General features: G+C 35.8%; 2 protein-coding genes across 2 annotated transcripts in view; both read left to right on the top strand.

Moving 5' to 3' along the window:
- Window positions 1-17,205, top strand: part of DIAPH2 (diaphanous related formin 2) — an 897,118-nt gene that overhangs the window by 202,977 nt on the left and 676,936 nt on the right. Inside the window, exon 6 of the mRNA XM_081223297.1 lies at window positions 3,195-3,334. Coding sequence (XP_081079423.1) covers window positions 3,195-3,334 — 140 coding nt within the window. The remainder of the gene's footprint in view (window positions 1-3,194; window positions 3,335-17,205) is intronic.
- On the top strand, window positions 4,065-6,530 carry RPA4 (replication protein A4). Its single transcript, XM_081223298.1, has one exon. The coding sequence runs from the start codon at window positions 4,918-4,920 to the stop codon at window positions 5,695-5,697; it is 780 nt and encodes a 259-aa protein (XP_081079424.1). The 5' UTR covers window positions 4,065-4,917; the 3' UTR covers window positions 5,698-6,530.

The raw sequence follows: 17,205 nt of genomic DNA, 5'->3' as shown, positions 1-17,205 counted from the left end.
ACAGTGGTAATTTTCATTAATCTCATACAGAGCAGCTAATTAAAATTTCCATTATTATCCATCCATTATCTAGTTGTTTCCTTTGTTCAGTATCAGAACAGGATGTTAATAATAAGCCATTGTTGTATTACAGCCCTATTAAATACAGTGAGAATTAGTTTAATCTATTGCACTGTTTTGTTTTTAGATGATTTCTTTAATATTATGCTGCACCATATTGATTTTGCTGAAGATACTTTGACATTTTGTAATAGAGAGTTCAGAATTAAATACTTGTTGCTTTAATTTTTTACTCAATATTGATAAAAGGTGACATACAGTAAAAAAAAAAAAAAAAAGAAGTAACCCAAGGACCAGAATGTTAGTGTTTTATTCTTGCAACCTCACTAATTACATGAACTTGGGAAATCAACTGGATTCTCTGTTTATGTAATGAGAGCATTAGAACAGCTGGTCTTTTAGGGCCAGTCCAGCCTTTCCATGCTATCATGTTTTCATAATTTTCAAATATGAGGTTATGTTAAAACCACAGAGTCCTCCTAAGCTTGATAAAAGGCATTTGTTCTCTAAAGTTATATGTCTTCTGTCTTGCTCCATTACATTGTTTGATTCCATTCCTTATAACTGTAGAGTATCCTCAACCATATAATTTAAAGCAGTTTCTAAGGCTTGGAGGAGGGGTGAGTCCCAAGGTGATAGGCTGGCCCAATTGTTCCATAAAGAATATCTCACGCACAACCATGTAGAAGAAAGGATCTAACATTTTCTGAGCACCTTACTCTGTCTATGAGCCAACACATATGAAATGCCTGTTTTTGGCACTTGGTATGCATTGTTTTACTTAAGCCTCATAACAAATATGAAGGGTCAGTGTTTATTACCCCTTTGTCACGGATAAGCAAACAGGTTTATAGAGATCCATTCAGTTGTCTGATCAAAGATTACCTAGAAGGTAGGTGAAGGGCCATGATTCATACCCAGTGGCAGTTTGAGCCATCCCCAGCATACCATATACTGTCTAAGTTTACCTGTTCTATACAAGCATATCTGAATATATTATAATGGAATGTCTCAGGACTGTAATATTCTGAAGTGAAACTAAACTGAATTTGAAAGCTTTGGCATATTGAAGCTCATCATTCATTCACCTGTTTGGTTATTCACCATTCATAGATCCACCATTCATTCAAGAAATATATACTGAGTACTTAACTGTATGCCAGGTACTGTGTTAAGATCTGGAGATACAGTAGTGAACAAAATAGGCAAGTTTCCTGATTTGTGGAACCTATGTTTTAATGAGGAGGACACAGTAAACAAGTAAAGTGCTAAACGTCATAAACTTATATAAGACTGTTGGGCCGAGATTTAAATGATGAGAACCAGCAATGGAGAGGTCAGAGGTAAGAGTCTTCCAGGCAGAGAAAACAGCAAATACAAAGGTCATTCTACAGGAATAAGCCCTATATATAAGCCTCCAGGGGAGTCAGTATGGCCTTGTCATCCATTAATTAAGAAAATAAGTTTGAGGATCATATGAAAGTGAAAGTGACAGCAGATCTGCAAAATTTTATACTATAAATGTTTTTTATTCCTTTTGGATCTGTAGCCTTAAGAGATGGCTAAATAAGTTATAGAAATGTGGAAATGATTTCACGATGATGGTTTTACTTACTGTGCCATCTGTGTGGTGATTCATTCAGTAGACTTTCTGAACATCTACTGTATATCCTACTAAACCAAGAAAAATCAAGTCTGTGGCCATTACACAATATATGGGAGCAAAAAGTATGAAATTGTATTCCTTATTCTGTAATTGTTATGGACAGATTCAATAACAGCACACTTTTGTGGAGGCTCACTAAACCCCATCACTGTGTTAGATACTTGGCATACATGGAGTTCCCAGTCTGGAAGAGAAAGAGACACACATAATGACCTTTGCCCCAATGTCTTAAGTGCTATAGTAGTGATAGTGTCACAGTGGTACAAGGGAATAGAGTTCCTGTACAGAAGACTTTATCAGACTTTAAACATTTACTGTTTAATGGAATTTTTACAAGTTCAGACATTAAGAATGATTGACAATTTCTATAGCAGGAGGCATTCTCAATAAAAAGCCAAATAGTGTGAAACCCTAGGGAATCTATTTCTCATTATTAACATATTGGTTTTTTTTTAAACTCTATATCCTCTAATGATATAACTTCTGTCAAATTGGAAAAAAAATTGCTTTCCTTCTTCTAGCTTAGATACTTAGCAGAAACTGAGTGTAATTCATATGAACTTACAAAATGGGACTCAAGCTAGGGTTTTAATTCAGGGGGATACATTTGTAATACAGGAAAGGGGCAGTTATGATTATGTAGATCTGGAATGTGAAACTATGAGTTATTAGTACAATGAATGTGTTGATGATGTTTTCCTCCCAGCCTTCTCCCCAAACTACTTACATAGTTATGGCAAGGTGATGAAGCTAAGGAGCTGTGATGAGATAATGAGTTCTAGTAATAACCCCATGAATATTGGAAATTAAGCTAAAAACTAGTCGCTATCAGATAAATTCATTTAATGGCTTTTTAAGATTACTACAGCATGGGATTAACATAGTTAGGAAAGAATAGTTAGGATTGGTGAATGCTTTACACTAATTTGTTAACTAACATGCTAATTGGAGACTATATTGTTTTGCATTTTAATAAACATTTTCACTTGGTTTTCAGATAGGGTGATATTCTGACATATTTCAGTAGATTTGGGTTATGTATAATGTTTTGCATTAAATTTTGTTCACTGTATTTTGTAGAATAGAATATAAATAACTAGGAAAATTAATAAGATGACTTCTAAGTGCTCATCCTGTGGGTTAAGGAGGACCAGCTAATGTTAATCCTAATGCCTGGATTGTAAATTTTAGCATCCCTGTCTGTGATACTTTATGCTACTGAAGTCCATATTCTGTTCAGGTTATGAGTACCATCAGTGTAATTTTCCTTTAAATGAGGCTGAGGAGAGTGTTGAGATATATACAACATGATTTTACCACGTGAGTTTTATGACCAAAAGTTTTTAAGCACCTGGCACTCTGTACATGTTTTTATACGGTAAAATATTTGCATATTCTATGCATTATTGTATTTTAAATGTTAAAAAAACCTGTTGTTTGTCTAAAATAATATCTTTTTTTTTAATAGGGAGGGCTGAAAAACAGCAAACATGAATGCACTCTGTCTTCACAAGAATATGTTCATGAATTACGATCTGGTATTTCAGATGAGAAACTTCTTAATTGCCTAGAATCTCTGAGGGTTTCTTTAACCAGCAATCCTGTCAGGTAGGTGCTTTTTTGTTTTGGTATGATTCATACAATTTGTACTGTATATAATTGTTGGGAATATAATCACTCACGTCATGTAAACCTCACATTTTTCTGACCAGAAGTCTGATGTTAGTTAATAAAACAACCATGTCTAATTATGAGTTTGTAAACATTTAAAAATATATAGCTAATCTGATCTCTAATAACATGCAATTTTAAGAATACAAATATTAGTTGGATGGTTAGGTCCTCTTTTATTATGTAAAATATGGGTCCAGAAGTTAAACATCCACATTTATATGAAAATCTGTACTCGGATAACAATTATTATCTATTTATTTATAAAATAAATTAAGTACATTGGCTCTATGATATTTTTCCTTTTTAACGTGATAAGTAAATATAGTTTTGTATTCTACAAGTTTTAGATATGTCATTCACACATTTCTGTAATTTGGGATAGCAAAATTAGTTAATTTTAACCAATAAAGTAAGAAAATATTAATAAACTCCTCAAAAATCTACACATTTAGGCTATTACCTAGATACAGAGGATTTTTAAGGAAGAAATTCTTGCCAATGGTGGATTCCAATAACTGATGTTCTTTTATTAACTATAAAAAGCCTTTCAGTTAATTACACCCCAAATAAAATGTTTTTATAGGGAAAAATAGATTTTCAGTGTAATATGAAAATATTCTGGGATCTACTTACACAATTACTAAAATATTAAGTTCAGAAATGACTGGATAAGAGTATATAGAAACCATATTTTGATTTTATCCTTGTTTTTCCTAATATATGATGGGATTTGTACTTCCCCGACCTATCCACAGAGCCTTGAAAATAATTTAGAGCTCAGTTGTTTCATTTGAATTTATGTATAAATTGAAATATACTATTTATTTTTACCGATAATGCATTTGGCAGAATAACTGGAAAAGCATAATTCTACAATAAAAAATATAAAAAGGTAATGGTAAGATATGACTTGCGTTTGAATACGGTAATTATTCAGAGGTGGCTGTCTTGCCATTTTTTCCAGAATGCTTCTGGTTTTAATGATTTGAAAAAGTTTACTGGTGGACAGTAAACGCGATGTGTCGTCCCCCCTCCCCCCCTCCCCCGCTTCAGCCTCTGCCGTCTCCACACAAAAACTATACTGAACTTATTTCTCTGAAAATTGCTGTTGAGTGGTTGAGTGAGTTGAATAAATGAGTCTTTCAGAAGTAACTACAGAAGTCGTTACATTTAGGAATGAAGCCGGGGTTGGGGGGAACCTAGTAAAAATGCATTTTTATAAAGATAGCGGGAAAGGTTTGAAATTACACGCGGGTCCTTTAAGATGTAGGGGAGCAGCCACCCGACAACTCCAAAGAATTGTGGGGCGAAGTGAGAAGATGGCAGGTCTTGATTGGTTAGAGACAGCTGCATCCTGGCAGGTGATTGGCTCCACAGTTGCGTGGGGCTGCTTTTGTCGTCACAATCCCAGCATGCCGTTGTAGCCGTTGTAGCCGTTGTAGCCTGCCTGTGGAACTCGCGGAACTTGCTGACGGGAGCCAAACACCACCTCCTCGTCTGCCGGAGCTGCCCTTAAAATGAATAAGAATGGGTTTGGGAGCTATGGCAACATCTCTGCTGCAGGCGGAGCCGTCGGAAGCAATGACCCACCGTCTCAGGGCAGGGTAGGTCTTGCTTTTAAGTCCATACGATACAGGTCCCGAATCCAGGATATTATACCTTGTTGTGTAAACCAGCTGCTCACCTCCACTGTGATTGATAATGTCTTCACGATTAAGGGAATCGAGGTTTCCCTAGTCTCTATCGTGGGGATAATCAGGCAGGCAGAGACGGCTGCAAATTCCGTTCTTTACAAGATTGATGATATGACCACCAAGCCTATCAGCGTCCGCCAGTGGCTCGGCAGAGATAGAGCAAAGCAGGGGATAACTCTCCTTCCAGTGGGAGTATACGCCAAAGTGTTAGGTATCCTCAAAGGTTCTGCGGAGGTGAAGAGCCTTGAGGTGTTGAAAATCCGTGTCCTGGAGGACATGAATGAGTTCACCACACATATTCTAGAAACGGTTAACGCGCACATGATGCTGGATAAAGCGGCCTCTGGGCAAAGTGTCCCTGTTGTTCCCTCAGAAATGGATGAGGCCCAGATGCACAGCGAGTACCACCCCGACTTCATCTGGAAGGAGGTGCTGCATTTGATTCACGAGTGTCCTCGACAGGAAGGCAAGAGCGTTCGTGAGCTCCAGACCGAGCTTAGCAACCTGAGCATCGGGACCATCAATCAAGCCATTGAGTATCTGACCGTCGAGGGCCACATCTACTCCACTGTGGATGGGGAGCATTTTAAATCTGCTGATTGAAGCACTGAAAACTTTTTTTCATTTTCTGAAGACCCTGCCTCCAGTTGTGACTGAGTTTGACTGTTTGACTTTTAGGAAGTAGATTTCTTTAAACAAAAGATTGGAACTGGCATCCTTTTGGAACTTCACTGCTTTTCCAACTGCTTTGAACTTTTCTATTTTTCTAACTATATTTGAAGCTCAGAGGGATATGGAGATGGATAAATTGGCCTTTTTGAAGAGTTTACCAGCAAGCAAATGAAAACACTCTTGGACAGATGATTTTGGGGGAGAAAAGGTATAGAAAAAGTTGAAAATTATTAGTTGCATGGGAGCTTCTTCTTCTGAAATACCTACATATTAGGAGAAAGTAGATGCAGTCAAGGAGCCAGTTAAGAGACAAAAAAATATTCTGTTGTTTTTACATTAGACTTATTTTCTGTGTTTGGATTTAGCATATTATAGTCATACTAGTATCTCTTGCTAAATATAGTAGTTGATTAATTCAGATGTGCTAAAGATAGCAGTTTATGAATTCAGGCACTCAGTTCAAATGTTCATTTAGTGATTTGCTCTTACACTGTAGGTTTATATTTTTTAAAAGATAAGATTATACTATGTTTAAATGGGAGGGTCAGCTTTGACTTTTTTTCTTAAAATATGATTAATGATTGTTTCAAATACAATATGGAGATATTTGGATTAAATTACAATCTCTTGTAGTTGCATAGTACACAGATACCAGACTTTATGTAAGTTTCATGTTCTGATGTATTATTTATAGTACTAAATGCTCTGTTTTATGTATAAGAAGGTTTTATTCTTGTAGGGTAGACAAACAAAAAGTAATAGGAATTTTATTAAACTTTGCAAGTTTAACCAAAATTTATTTAAACGTTTTATTAAAGCATTTTTGCAAATCTTTACCTCCCTGTGTGATTTTTTTCTAAATTCATTTGAAAAGCCTATAGTTTTGTTTTTGAAGATTAATATTGTAATTATCCAGAATAATTTTTCTCTTCTCTATATGATATCAATAACATACATCCTATTTGTAATAATACATTTTAGTATAGGTTATATGACTTATGTGAGGCTTTTAAATAATTGAACACACTAAGCACTCAGTTGTACATACACTGAAGATGGTATCTTTCAAGTTACTAGCTCTGTTACATTAGTGGAAAGAAAAAATATATACATTCAGATAGGTAGAAGAGAAAAGCATTACTTGTCTCAATCACAAAAAGAAGGTGCAAAAACAGAAAATCTCTTAAAAGCCAACAATCCATACTGTTAGAATGTGGCCTCTTTTTGCCAGTTCTTAGGAATACTTATCAACAGTTCTTGCTTAAGCTTCCTGAGGCATAAATTTAACTTTTCTTCCCTTCAAAAGCAAAGAAGTCATAAATGACATTCTTTTGAAAACCACAAATGGTTAACATACTATAAATGTGTTTGTTATTTAAATTATCAGACATCTTTCCAAATTCTAGTCTTCATAAATATAAGAAATTCTGAACTACTCTTTGTCGAAAAGGTTGCCTGCCCTGGGGAAAATCATACTGAAGGAGAGACAGATGAGGGCATATTTCTTCCTCAAGATGTCAGTGTGGAAAGAAATAATCTAAGAGACATAATATTCTTTTGTGGTATTACTTATACAAATGCTGGAAGCCTGAGATTAAAATCTGATATTTATGACTTCGTAGGTCACTTTCCTAATTGTCAAGTTGATTCAATTGGCGGTTGGCTGGGTAGTCACCTTTCCCCTCACTCTAGGAATATTCCTAGAGCCAAAGAAGCTTTTTGTGGCTGCCTTTGTGCCTGGGAACTGATGCTATATGTATACCCGAATTTAAGGCCAGGGACCACCCCCACTTCCTGCCTCATCCTTTGAGGGGGACTGTCCTCTATCTTTGTGACTTGGGGTACTTTTTAGCTTTGTTAATTACCCTAGCACCGCCCCCCCATTCTTCTTGTGTTTTACTGGGTTTCTGCTGCAGGTAAGGGACTGCAATGGAAGAATACTAAGTAGGTCTAGCTATAATGCGAATGAAAATCAAACATTTTGAGGCAGAAACAATTGCTAGATTGCCATACATGCATATTTAGTGCATGTTAGGGGTACCAGATTTTTCAAATTCATTTTAAACCATCCACTTGGTATGCAGACTTCTTTTTCAATTTTGTTTAGACGGTGAATAAACTTGGCCAGTGCTCCCCTTCCTCTCCAGTTCTGCCCTGTATGTGAGCCAAATCTTTGAGGATAAGATAGAAATCCTGGGGAAATACCATTGACTATTTTCAGCAGGGACATTTAACTCTGAGGAACCTGATAATTGATAATTATAAGCCACTGGGGGTTGTTTTTCTATGGCTCATAGGCATAAGAAATGTATGCATTTATATTGAACTTGATTCTAAATGAACGGAATAAATAAATTTGAAAATGTTTTCAAGTCAAAGCTAATACTGTCATCACAATTGTTAGTACTTGTTTTATTTTACCTACTAAATTTAGATTTATATTTTGAGTAACTTATACATTGTATTTTTACAATTTCCATTCACATAATGATGAATGAAAAAAGGTAACCACTGAGAATTCTTTAGTCATTAAACCGTTAGTGAGCACCTACTATATGCAATAGGAGTTAACTTTAATTTTAATAAGCTTAAATTTAATTGACTTATGAAATGCTTATCAAAAATAATAATAGTTAATATTTTAACATTTATATAGTACTTATTATCTGCTAGGCACTGTTCTAAGAGAGAGAGAGAGAGAGAATGTGTATGTGTGTGTCCCTGTGATTTATAATCAAGGTCCCTGTACCTCGATTTATATTTCCAGCTTAGACCTTTCTCTTGAAGTTCAGACCCCATCTCCAAATGTCTTCTCAGATGCCCTGCAGGCATCTTTAAAACATTAAAAAATAATAGCAAGGAACGCTTAACGTATATACCACATTTTATCCCCCAGGAAATGTTCTAAGAACTTGAAATACACACATACAACCAGGGAATCATTATGATTAGTATTAATATTGTTCTCATTTTATAGATGAGGAACTTGAGGCTAAGAAAGGTTAAGTAATTTGCTCCATTTTAATGTTACATGGCTAGTAAGTGTCAGAGCTAAGGTTCCAATCCTGTGTCCTTATCCACTTCTTTGTACTACCTCACAATAAGGAAAGTCTTTTAAAATATCCTCCTTTCATTCTTGTCACATACTAAATATTTTGACTTTATTCCTTTCATTAAAATTTGCCTGACTTGAATTTTTAAAAAAAACACTCTGAAATATTTCAGCAACAAGTATAGAGAATATAAAAACACCTCTGTATTCATTACCAGTTTAAGAAACAAAATTTATTTTTACTATAGTTGTAGAGAACTTAGCCATATAACTCATTAATGTTTAATGGCACTATAACATCCTTTGAGCCTGCATTTTCACTGATTAAAAAATCATCTGAAAGTCTACATCTTCTATAAACCAATGCATTTATTTTTTGAAGTGTACTATCTTAAGAATATATATCATTACATTGAAAAGTCTTCTTCGTATGACCTCATGGCTCTTTGTAGAGAAATTTGGGACTCCTTTGCTCTATACATTATGGATGATACCTCTAGTAATTCAAATGCCATCCATATGATATTATTCCTATTTACCATTATATGATAAATCAAGAAAGCTTTTTAATTTTACTATTGAGAGTTGCTATTTTTTTTTGTTTTGTTTTTTGGTAATACCTTAGGTTGGAGCAGTTCAATGAATAGCACTTAATATTATGTAGTTTGTTTTTATATAGCAGTTGGATATCCCAGAAAGGAATAACAAATTCCCCTTGTCCATATGGGGCCTGCATAGGGAGCTTACATTCTAGTAAGAGAAGTCAGACAATTAAAAAATATATATATATTTATATATACACACACACATACATACATACATACATACATACATACATACATACATACATAAAATGTCAGGTTGTGATCTTTCCTGGGGACAGAATATTGCTATTTCATATCACATGGTCAGTGAAGGCCTCCCTGACTTTAGTGACATGTGAGCAGAGATCTAAAGGAAGTGTGAGAGTGAGCTGTGTTGTCCACTGGAGGAAGAACATTGTTAGAAACAGGAAGCAGCAGCAGCAGCAGCAGCAGCAGCAGCAAATGCTTGGCCTGTTCCAGGAATGTCAAAGAGGCCAGTGTGGCTGGAGGCAGAGAACTGTGAGCCATTGGTAGGACTTTGGCTTTTACTCTGAGTGAGCTGGGAAGCTGTAAGAGGGTTTTGAGGAGAGTAATGGCCTGACCTGACCTAGGTTTTTAAAGGATAACTCTGGGTAGAAGCAGGGAGACCATGTAACGTGTTGCAGTGAAGGAGCTAGAAATTTCACAGGAATTCTAGAAACAGCCGTATAGCTGTGCTTCGTGGAGGCCGATATGGAAGGTCACTTGACATCCCAAGGTAGTCCTAGAGCCTGATTATTTTTGTCATGAGTTTTCAACTCCGCAGCAGAAATTCATGGTGCCTCTCCCTGATTTATTCATTGTGAACATGGACTCTATGAGTCTGCTTCTTTTCCTGATATTAACTACCTGGCCTTCGCTGTATTTCTCATTTAGAATTCTTAATGGGGAGATGCTGGTCCCCATTTGTTTCTGCTCTGGCAAAGCTTTTCATGCCAGGCCACCTCAGCCTACAGGCCCACCTATATGCTGGCCACACCTCTGGTCAGGTGACCATCCCTAATCGAGTCAGTCGTGTCCTTGGGAAGGGAAAGGAAGGCAAGGTGATGTCCAGAATTTGTCCATCTCAGAATGTGTCTCTGGAGAGTGTTGCCCTAAGAAAAGGAGGAGGGGCTTCCCTGGTGGCGCAGTGGTTGAGAGTCCGCCTGCCGATGCAGGGGACACGGGTTCATGCCTCCGTCCGGGAGGATCCCACATGCCGTGGAGCGGCTGGGCCCGTGAGCCATGGGTGCTGAGCCTGCGTGTCCGGAGCCTGTGCTCCACAACGGGAGAGGCCACAACAGTGAGAGGCCCGCATACTGCAAAAAAAAAAAAAAAAAAAAAAAAAAAAAAAGGAGGAAATCAATGTAAGAATAAACCCAAGAAAGAGAATAATTTGTATAATAATAAGTAAATTATATAGAAAACAAAGAAAAAATGGCGTGTAGAGGGAAAAATCACCTTGAATGCATCATGTCTTATTTGTTATATAACAGTAAAAGAATCCTTGAAATTCAACAGGAATCATTTAATATTATTCTTCCTTACACAGAACTATCATTAATGAAATTAAATTTTGTTAGCCTTGTTCTCTTTATAAAGAAAATTTTTCTGGATACTAAATTATGAGAGAGAGCATGTTATATGATAGAGTACCACTAGAATGCCAGTCATGATATCTGATTTCCAGGCCTTGATTTCTCACTCTCTATGACGTTAGTCCAATCAGTGAACTCTTTGGGCCTCAGTTTTTCCATATGTAAATGAGATTGGAGCCTTCCAGCTCTAAATTTCTATGTTCTGTGTTCTCTTTTGCTTAGTTCCAAATCCTCTTACTTTTGCTATAGGAACAAGATTATTGTTAAGAAATGATTTTGAAGAGTGAGAAAAATATTCCTCTATTAAGACTAAATGATTTCCTAGCATTCTGTTAGTTTCTTGCATTTGTAAATATATTTAACCAACTCTGGACAATTATTTAGTTTTATTTTATTTTTTTTAAAGGTATTTAGTTTCCTTTAAAATATTGAAGGAAGCAGTGTCTGTGTCTCTGTTACATAACTATTTTCCAAAGCTGATATTCATTGGAATCTGGGCATTTGCCCTCTTCATGGCTCATTTGCTTCTGTACCACAGTTTTAACTGATTTCTTTTTGTTCAGCCCCTAGTAAAATGATAAATATATAGACACTCATACACACACTAATAGCTTTACTAAACATTTTCAAAGCACAGTCATTTCAGAATATTAAACAGAGTCATGATATTCAAATTCATATAGTATTTAATCACTTAGATGATAAAGGCTCTAAGAAAGTAATTTCTTTATATTATTTTCTGCTAATAGCAAATATTTAAAAATTCCTTTTATAAACCATCATTAACTGGCCATATCCCAAATCACTCCATTATTGTACATTCCTTCAACATTTATTTTGTACTGTACACATTCACCTGTACCTGCTTATGCTGTATAATAATTTCATGCATGTATGTCTGCTTTTCTCATTTCGATTTTAGACTCCTCTGGGGAAGGGAACCTCTTGCCCTCTTATTTGTTTCATGATGGCAGGTACGGTGTAATTTATATACAATAATGTGTGATTTGATGTAGATGTTGACCCACCATCAGTAAAAACCTATGCTTCTACAGCCATGAGAATGAATTTGCATTAATCTGGCTCTATTTTGTGGCCGTGCATTTTAAGATGTAATCGGAGAAAAAGAATGAAGCAAACTTCCTCCATACAAGAGTGAAACCTATTGGTTTGATTTGAACCATATTCATCAGCTACAGACAACATAGCATGCTTTCCACGATGGTCTTTTTATGGTTGCATGGTGAGTTAATGAAACTGAATGTTTACAACTCTATTTAACACCCTAAAAATCCATGAGTTTTGACTATAAAATAAATCCCAATCTGCCACCACAAATCGTATTAGACTTTGCACATACCATGGTCTGTGTGTTTCAGAATGAACAACTATGTTATTTACAGATTTTTGTTCATATTCCTCTACTAAAGTTTATGAAAGGAAGCAGCGCCTGCTGAGAAATGACCAATGAGTTTGGACAATTTTATTCCCAGCCAACCCATTACAGGATGCATAGGTATTTGGCAGTACATTTTATGAAGATCCAAAGAAATGTGTAGCAATAAATCACTGTCACTAAGCTTTCTCAACACATGACAAAAACAGGAAATACTGGTTTGAAGAATAGTATGAGAGTTGTGATTGTGTAGAATTCTTTCAGAGTTGTTGCTGAAATTGCCTTATAGCTTGAAGGGTATGTTACCCCACTAGGAAACTGTTTTTTTCTGTTTTGCTTGGAATCTTAGTTATCTGCCAAATTCATGGCATAGTGTGTATATTCCCTTTCTGTGACGATAGCTTCCTCAGCCAATCTTTTCAAGCAGATGAAAACAGATAAAATATCTTTTAGAGTTTCTGTAGGTGTAGTTATTTGCATTACCTCTGGCATATTTGTTTTTACTTGATATTTTCGAACTTCACTTTAGATTTAAACATATTTTTCTAGCACATTAATATGCATTTTAACATAATCATCATAATGAAAATAGCTGACTCTTGTCAGTAATACAAATTAGGAATAGAAAGTACTTTCTGAATTATAGGTGTTAATAACTATTTGAACAGCCTATATTAAATGCATTAAAAGCTTGGCAAAGCAGCTGACACTACTTAGAAAGTTAATATAACGTTAGATGCAGATCAATACTCTAAGAACATTTTGCACTGGACTACTTATGGAAAGCAGAATAATGAGGACAATTTTTTATGGTGCAGAAATGGGAAGAGGACTTAAAATTGTGAGCACATCTCATAAGGCAGCATTATGTGCAGTACTGTGAAAGCAGGGTTGTATTTTAAATTTGTTCACTTTAACTTTCAAATGCATAAATCATTTTAGAAGACCCTAGTACATTTTTACATAGACTAGAAAATAGTAAATTCAGAGTAGTTATGTCAAATTGTATGCTTTCTTTTAAAATCTTGGTCAACAATTTGTATTAACAGCAACCATGTTGGCTCATTTAGCTAAGTTGGTCCCATAAATATTCAGTGACATTGAATTTTAATTATATAATATTAGCTTCAAAACAGAATTTTAACTTAATGCAGATCCAATATTATATCTCATAATAGAACCAAACTAGATCTATGTGTCCTATATTATTTTCAAAAAGAAAAACATAGGAACAGCAAATACTGACTCGGGTTTCTGAAGTATTGTTTCAGTTGGAGAAAATGTTAGAGACATTAAAGTAGAATAAATGATGGCTCCTGTGTTGGTATTTATTTTATTATTATATGACATAGGAAGCTCCACCAAGGCAATGCATTTTCTCATTTAAATGATGTGTTTTAAATTTGAAAACCAATATGTATATATAATAATTGTCTAAAATAATTAGAAACTTGTAACTGGACATGTAATTATAAAGGTATATAAAATCTAGCAGCAGAGTCTAGGCACAATAGTTAAATGGATTTCTAAATAGAAGGTGAATTTCTTTCCATTTAAAAATATCTTATATGCATTTTATTGTATTTTCTGTATATTCAAAACTAGCCTTGGGAAGAAAATGCTTATAAATATGTGTTGTTTGAGATATTTTTATTTTGGTTTATATGAATTAATTTAAGTAAAGGTCTTAGACACATACTAGAGTTTTATATACTTATTATTATGGGACTATTACTAAAGCAATTGCAGCTTTCAATAAGAGATGCAGATATCCCAATACCATTAAGATGAGGGTAAAAATACAAGCTCCAAGTAAGGCGGGAACGTGGTAGTTTTCAAAAAGTCTAGGACAATGTCAGGTAGTGATTTGAGTATAAAAATAGTTCCAATTTTCCCCATAGCCAAGGGGAAAAAAAAGGGCAAAGTATTGACAGACATAGCTGTTATCTGATGAATGACAGTGCATTTATTTTTCAGGGAAGGACATTCTTTCTGATTCTAAACTCAGAGAATTTTATTTTGTGTTTCTTTAAACGAGGGGTATTGAACAACACAGTAGAGTGAGTCTTTGATAGTTTTCCATAAAGTACAGAGGATTTCTGTGAATGTCCATTTCCTCCATGGGGCCTTGAGTTTAAAAAAAAAAAAAAACCCACAAAGACATGGTATTTCTACAAAGACCCAGAGTAATAGTACTGGTATACAGCTTCCCCATAATCCAAGCTGCTACCAAGGTGTACTTGAGTAATGTCCCTGAGGCTCTCCCTCTGGAATATCTATCATCTCTGCTGGACTTTTGATAGGAGCTGGATAGCTGACAATTCACAATTAAGATGACAGCTAGCACCTGGAGCGCAGGTATTCTGTGTAGTCGATTGAAAGAAGATCCATGTGCACTAGATAACAGTGTTTGCTTTATGACCCCAGCTGTTTGATTGGTGTTAGATAATGGGCAGCTAGTTTAGGGAGATTTCCCACCTGGTCAATAAAGCTGTAGGTGTATGTCCTCTCACATCAGGCAGTTTAAACCTGAAAATCTTCTGTTGAGATGGAATCCTTGAAGGGAGAACATAGAAGGCAGTATAACATTGTAGTGTACTTTGAAAAAGTAAATCAGCTTCAAGTGAGATAGCTAGCTTAGTAGTCTGCCATATGAATGTGAATCTCAAACCTTCATATGCTCAGAATCAACCCACTCCTATTTGTTAGGTCTGTTCTGCAGCACCCAGCATTACTGAAAATACGTAGATTTGGTCTATTTTGGAGGGTGCTGCCTGAGTACTGAGTATTGCTATAGGTTTTTTTTAGGGCGAGGCTATGGTACCATACCACCCTTGATACCAGCTTCCAAGAGAGTTACCTGGATATCATTTCTTAAATTGGTGCATTCAACATTCATTCATCAAAAAGTATTAAAGACTAAGTGCTAAGCTGGAGTGTTAAATGGATTTTAAAAAAATTGAGTTATCATAAATTTCCATGTGTGAATTAGCATTTGTCAAAGAATAAGAATACCCTGAAATGAATCCAGCACTAAAACTATATTAAGCATTTTTCTTTGATATAGAAAATGCTTGGTCAACATTATAAGCATCAATTAAAGTGGCAAAATATTTTAATTGTAAGTGGTATGGGACATTGCCCTAGGGATATTCTCTGACCTTATGACATGTTTTGTATCTTGAAAAAAACTTCTGTCAGTTTATTTCCTCATCATTACTTTCTCCCAGGAATAGAATGCAGGATATGCTGTGCTGTGTTACCATGTGAGCTTTTCATTAATTTTGGTTTCTGCTATTATTTAGTATTGTTTATACATGACAGAACAGATTTTACATGTTGGAATCATGTGTTTGCTGATGACAGTAGTTTGATGCAAGCATTCACCTTCATGCATTTCTCAACTCTTTCAAATGATCTTGGAAAATTGGAGTAATAAAAGTTAAGAAGAGACAGCTATAGAGGAGTTAATTTTGAGGGGCAAGAGCAAATTATACATGCATATGGATTTTTCAAATATGTGGCTGGAAATTTCAGAAAGATATTGATAGGAGGGATGCTAGATAAATATGAATTATCAAATAGTACTGTGGAGATACAAGCACCATGCTGAACACATACTGTGGAGCTTAGGTAAGCATGATTCTGGACTTAGAGCACTCGTCCATCTATTCAAGGATTTGGCTCTGAGCCCTGTGTGTATGATTTGGGATCATCTTTGAGACTCCTTGTTCATGACACTTGCCCATTTTCTTATTTGCAATATCTCTTGCCTATTTTTTACGTTTCCATTGTCAATACTTTAGTTCAGGTCTCATTCCATTTGCAGACAGGAATTGACAGAGGAACTGATTGTCCAGCAGAGAGTTCACTGTTCACTGGGTTTGTTTGTTATAGCCAAAGTGAGCAAGGCAAAGCACAGAGGGATAGAGAAGTTAAGGAGGTTAGCAGGAAGTGTAGGGGAGGAAAAAGTTTTACTCGACCCTCTTAGGGTCCCTGGCTGTGTCTGAAAATTAAACTGACAAAGATTAACAGGAGAAAAGCATACAAATTTTACTGAATTTTTACATATACATAGGAGCCTTCACAAGAAGATGAAGACCCAAAGAACTGAACAAAGCCAGAAGCTTTTATACCTTTTAGACAAAGAAGCAACAAATTTGTGAGAAATTGCCAAGACAAAGGGATTTGGGCTAGGGGTAGTAAATGGTGAAGAAGTAAATAGGATGATAAGGGTTAGTTTAACAAAGTTTATTTATACAGCCTTTTGCGCCCTCAATTCCCTGCCTCAGATGATAAGAATGCGTTTCCTTCATGTGGTACATACAGGCAGGATGGGTGACTTTTACATGGGAGATTTATCTCCTGCTTTCATGGAAGAAGGGGCTGGGATGGGGAGCAGTGAGGTCAGAGTGACCTTCTTGGTTCTGCCCTTTGCTCAGACTCCTTCAGCTTAAGATATTCATTATGCCAGGGTGGCATATTTTGGGGCGTTGTGTTCTGAACTCCATTGGAAGCAATCTTAAGATGGCTGACCACTTCATTAGTGCTAGGTAAGGAAGCAAGTAAGGCTAACCAAGAACTATTATTCCCAAATTAAAGTTGAATGGCTCCATTTTTTCCAGGTGCTTCCTAATACTTGATTATTGTGTCAGGCCAAATATCAACTAACAATTGCTACATTTTTTGATGTGGATGTTTACAGATCTGTGCTTCACTGGTATGTCTACAATCTATAATAATGAATTGCAATATGGCAGGGCTCTGCATCTGTGCTGAGCAAGTTAACTA

The sequence above is a fragment of the Mesoplodon bidens genome (genome assembly GCF_964165515.1).
Source record: "Mesoplodon bidens genome assembly, chromosome: X".
Lineage (NCBI taxonomy): Eukaryota > Metazoa > Chordata > Mammalia > Artiodactyla > Ziphiidae > Mesoplodon > Mesoplodon bidens.
Note: the sequence above shows the minus strand (reverse complement) of the source record. Positions and strands in the feature narration are given on the sequence as shown.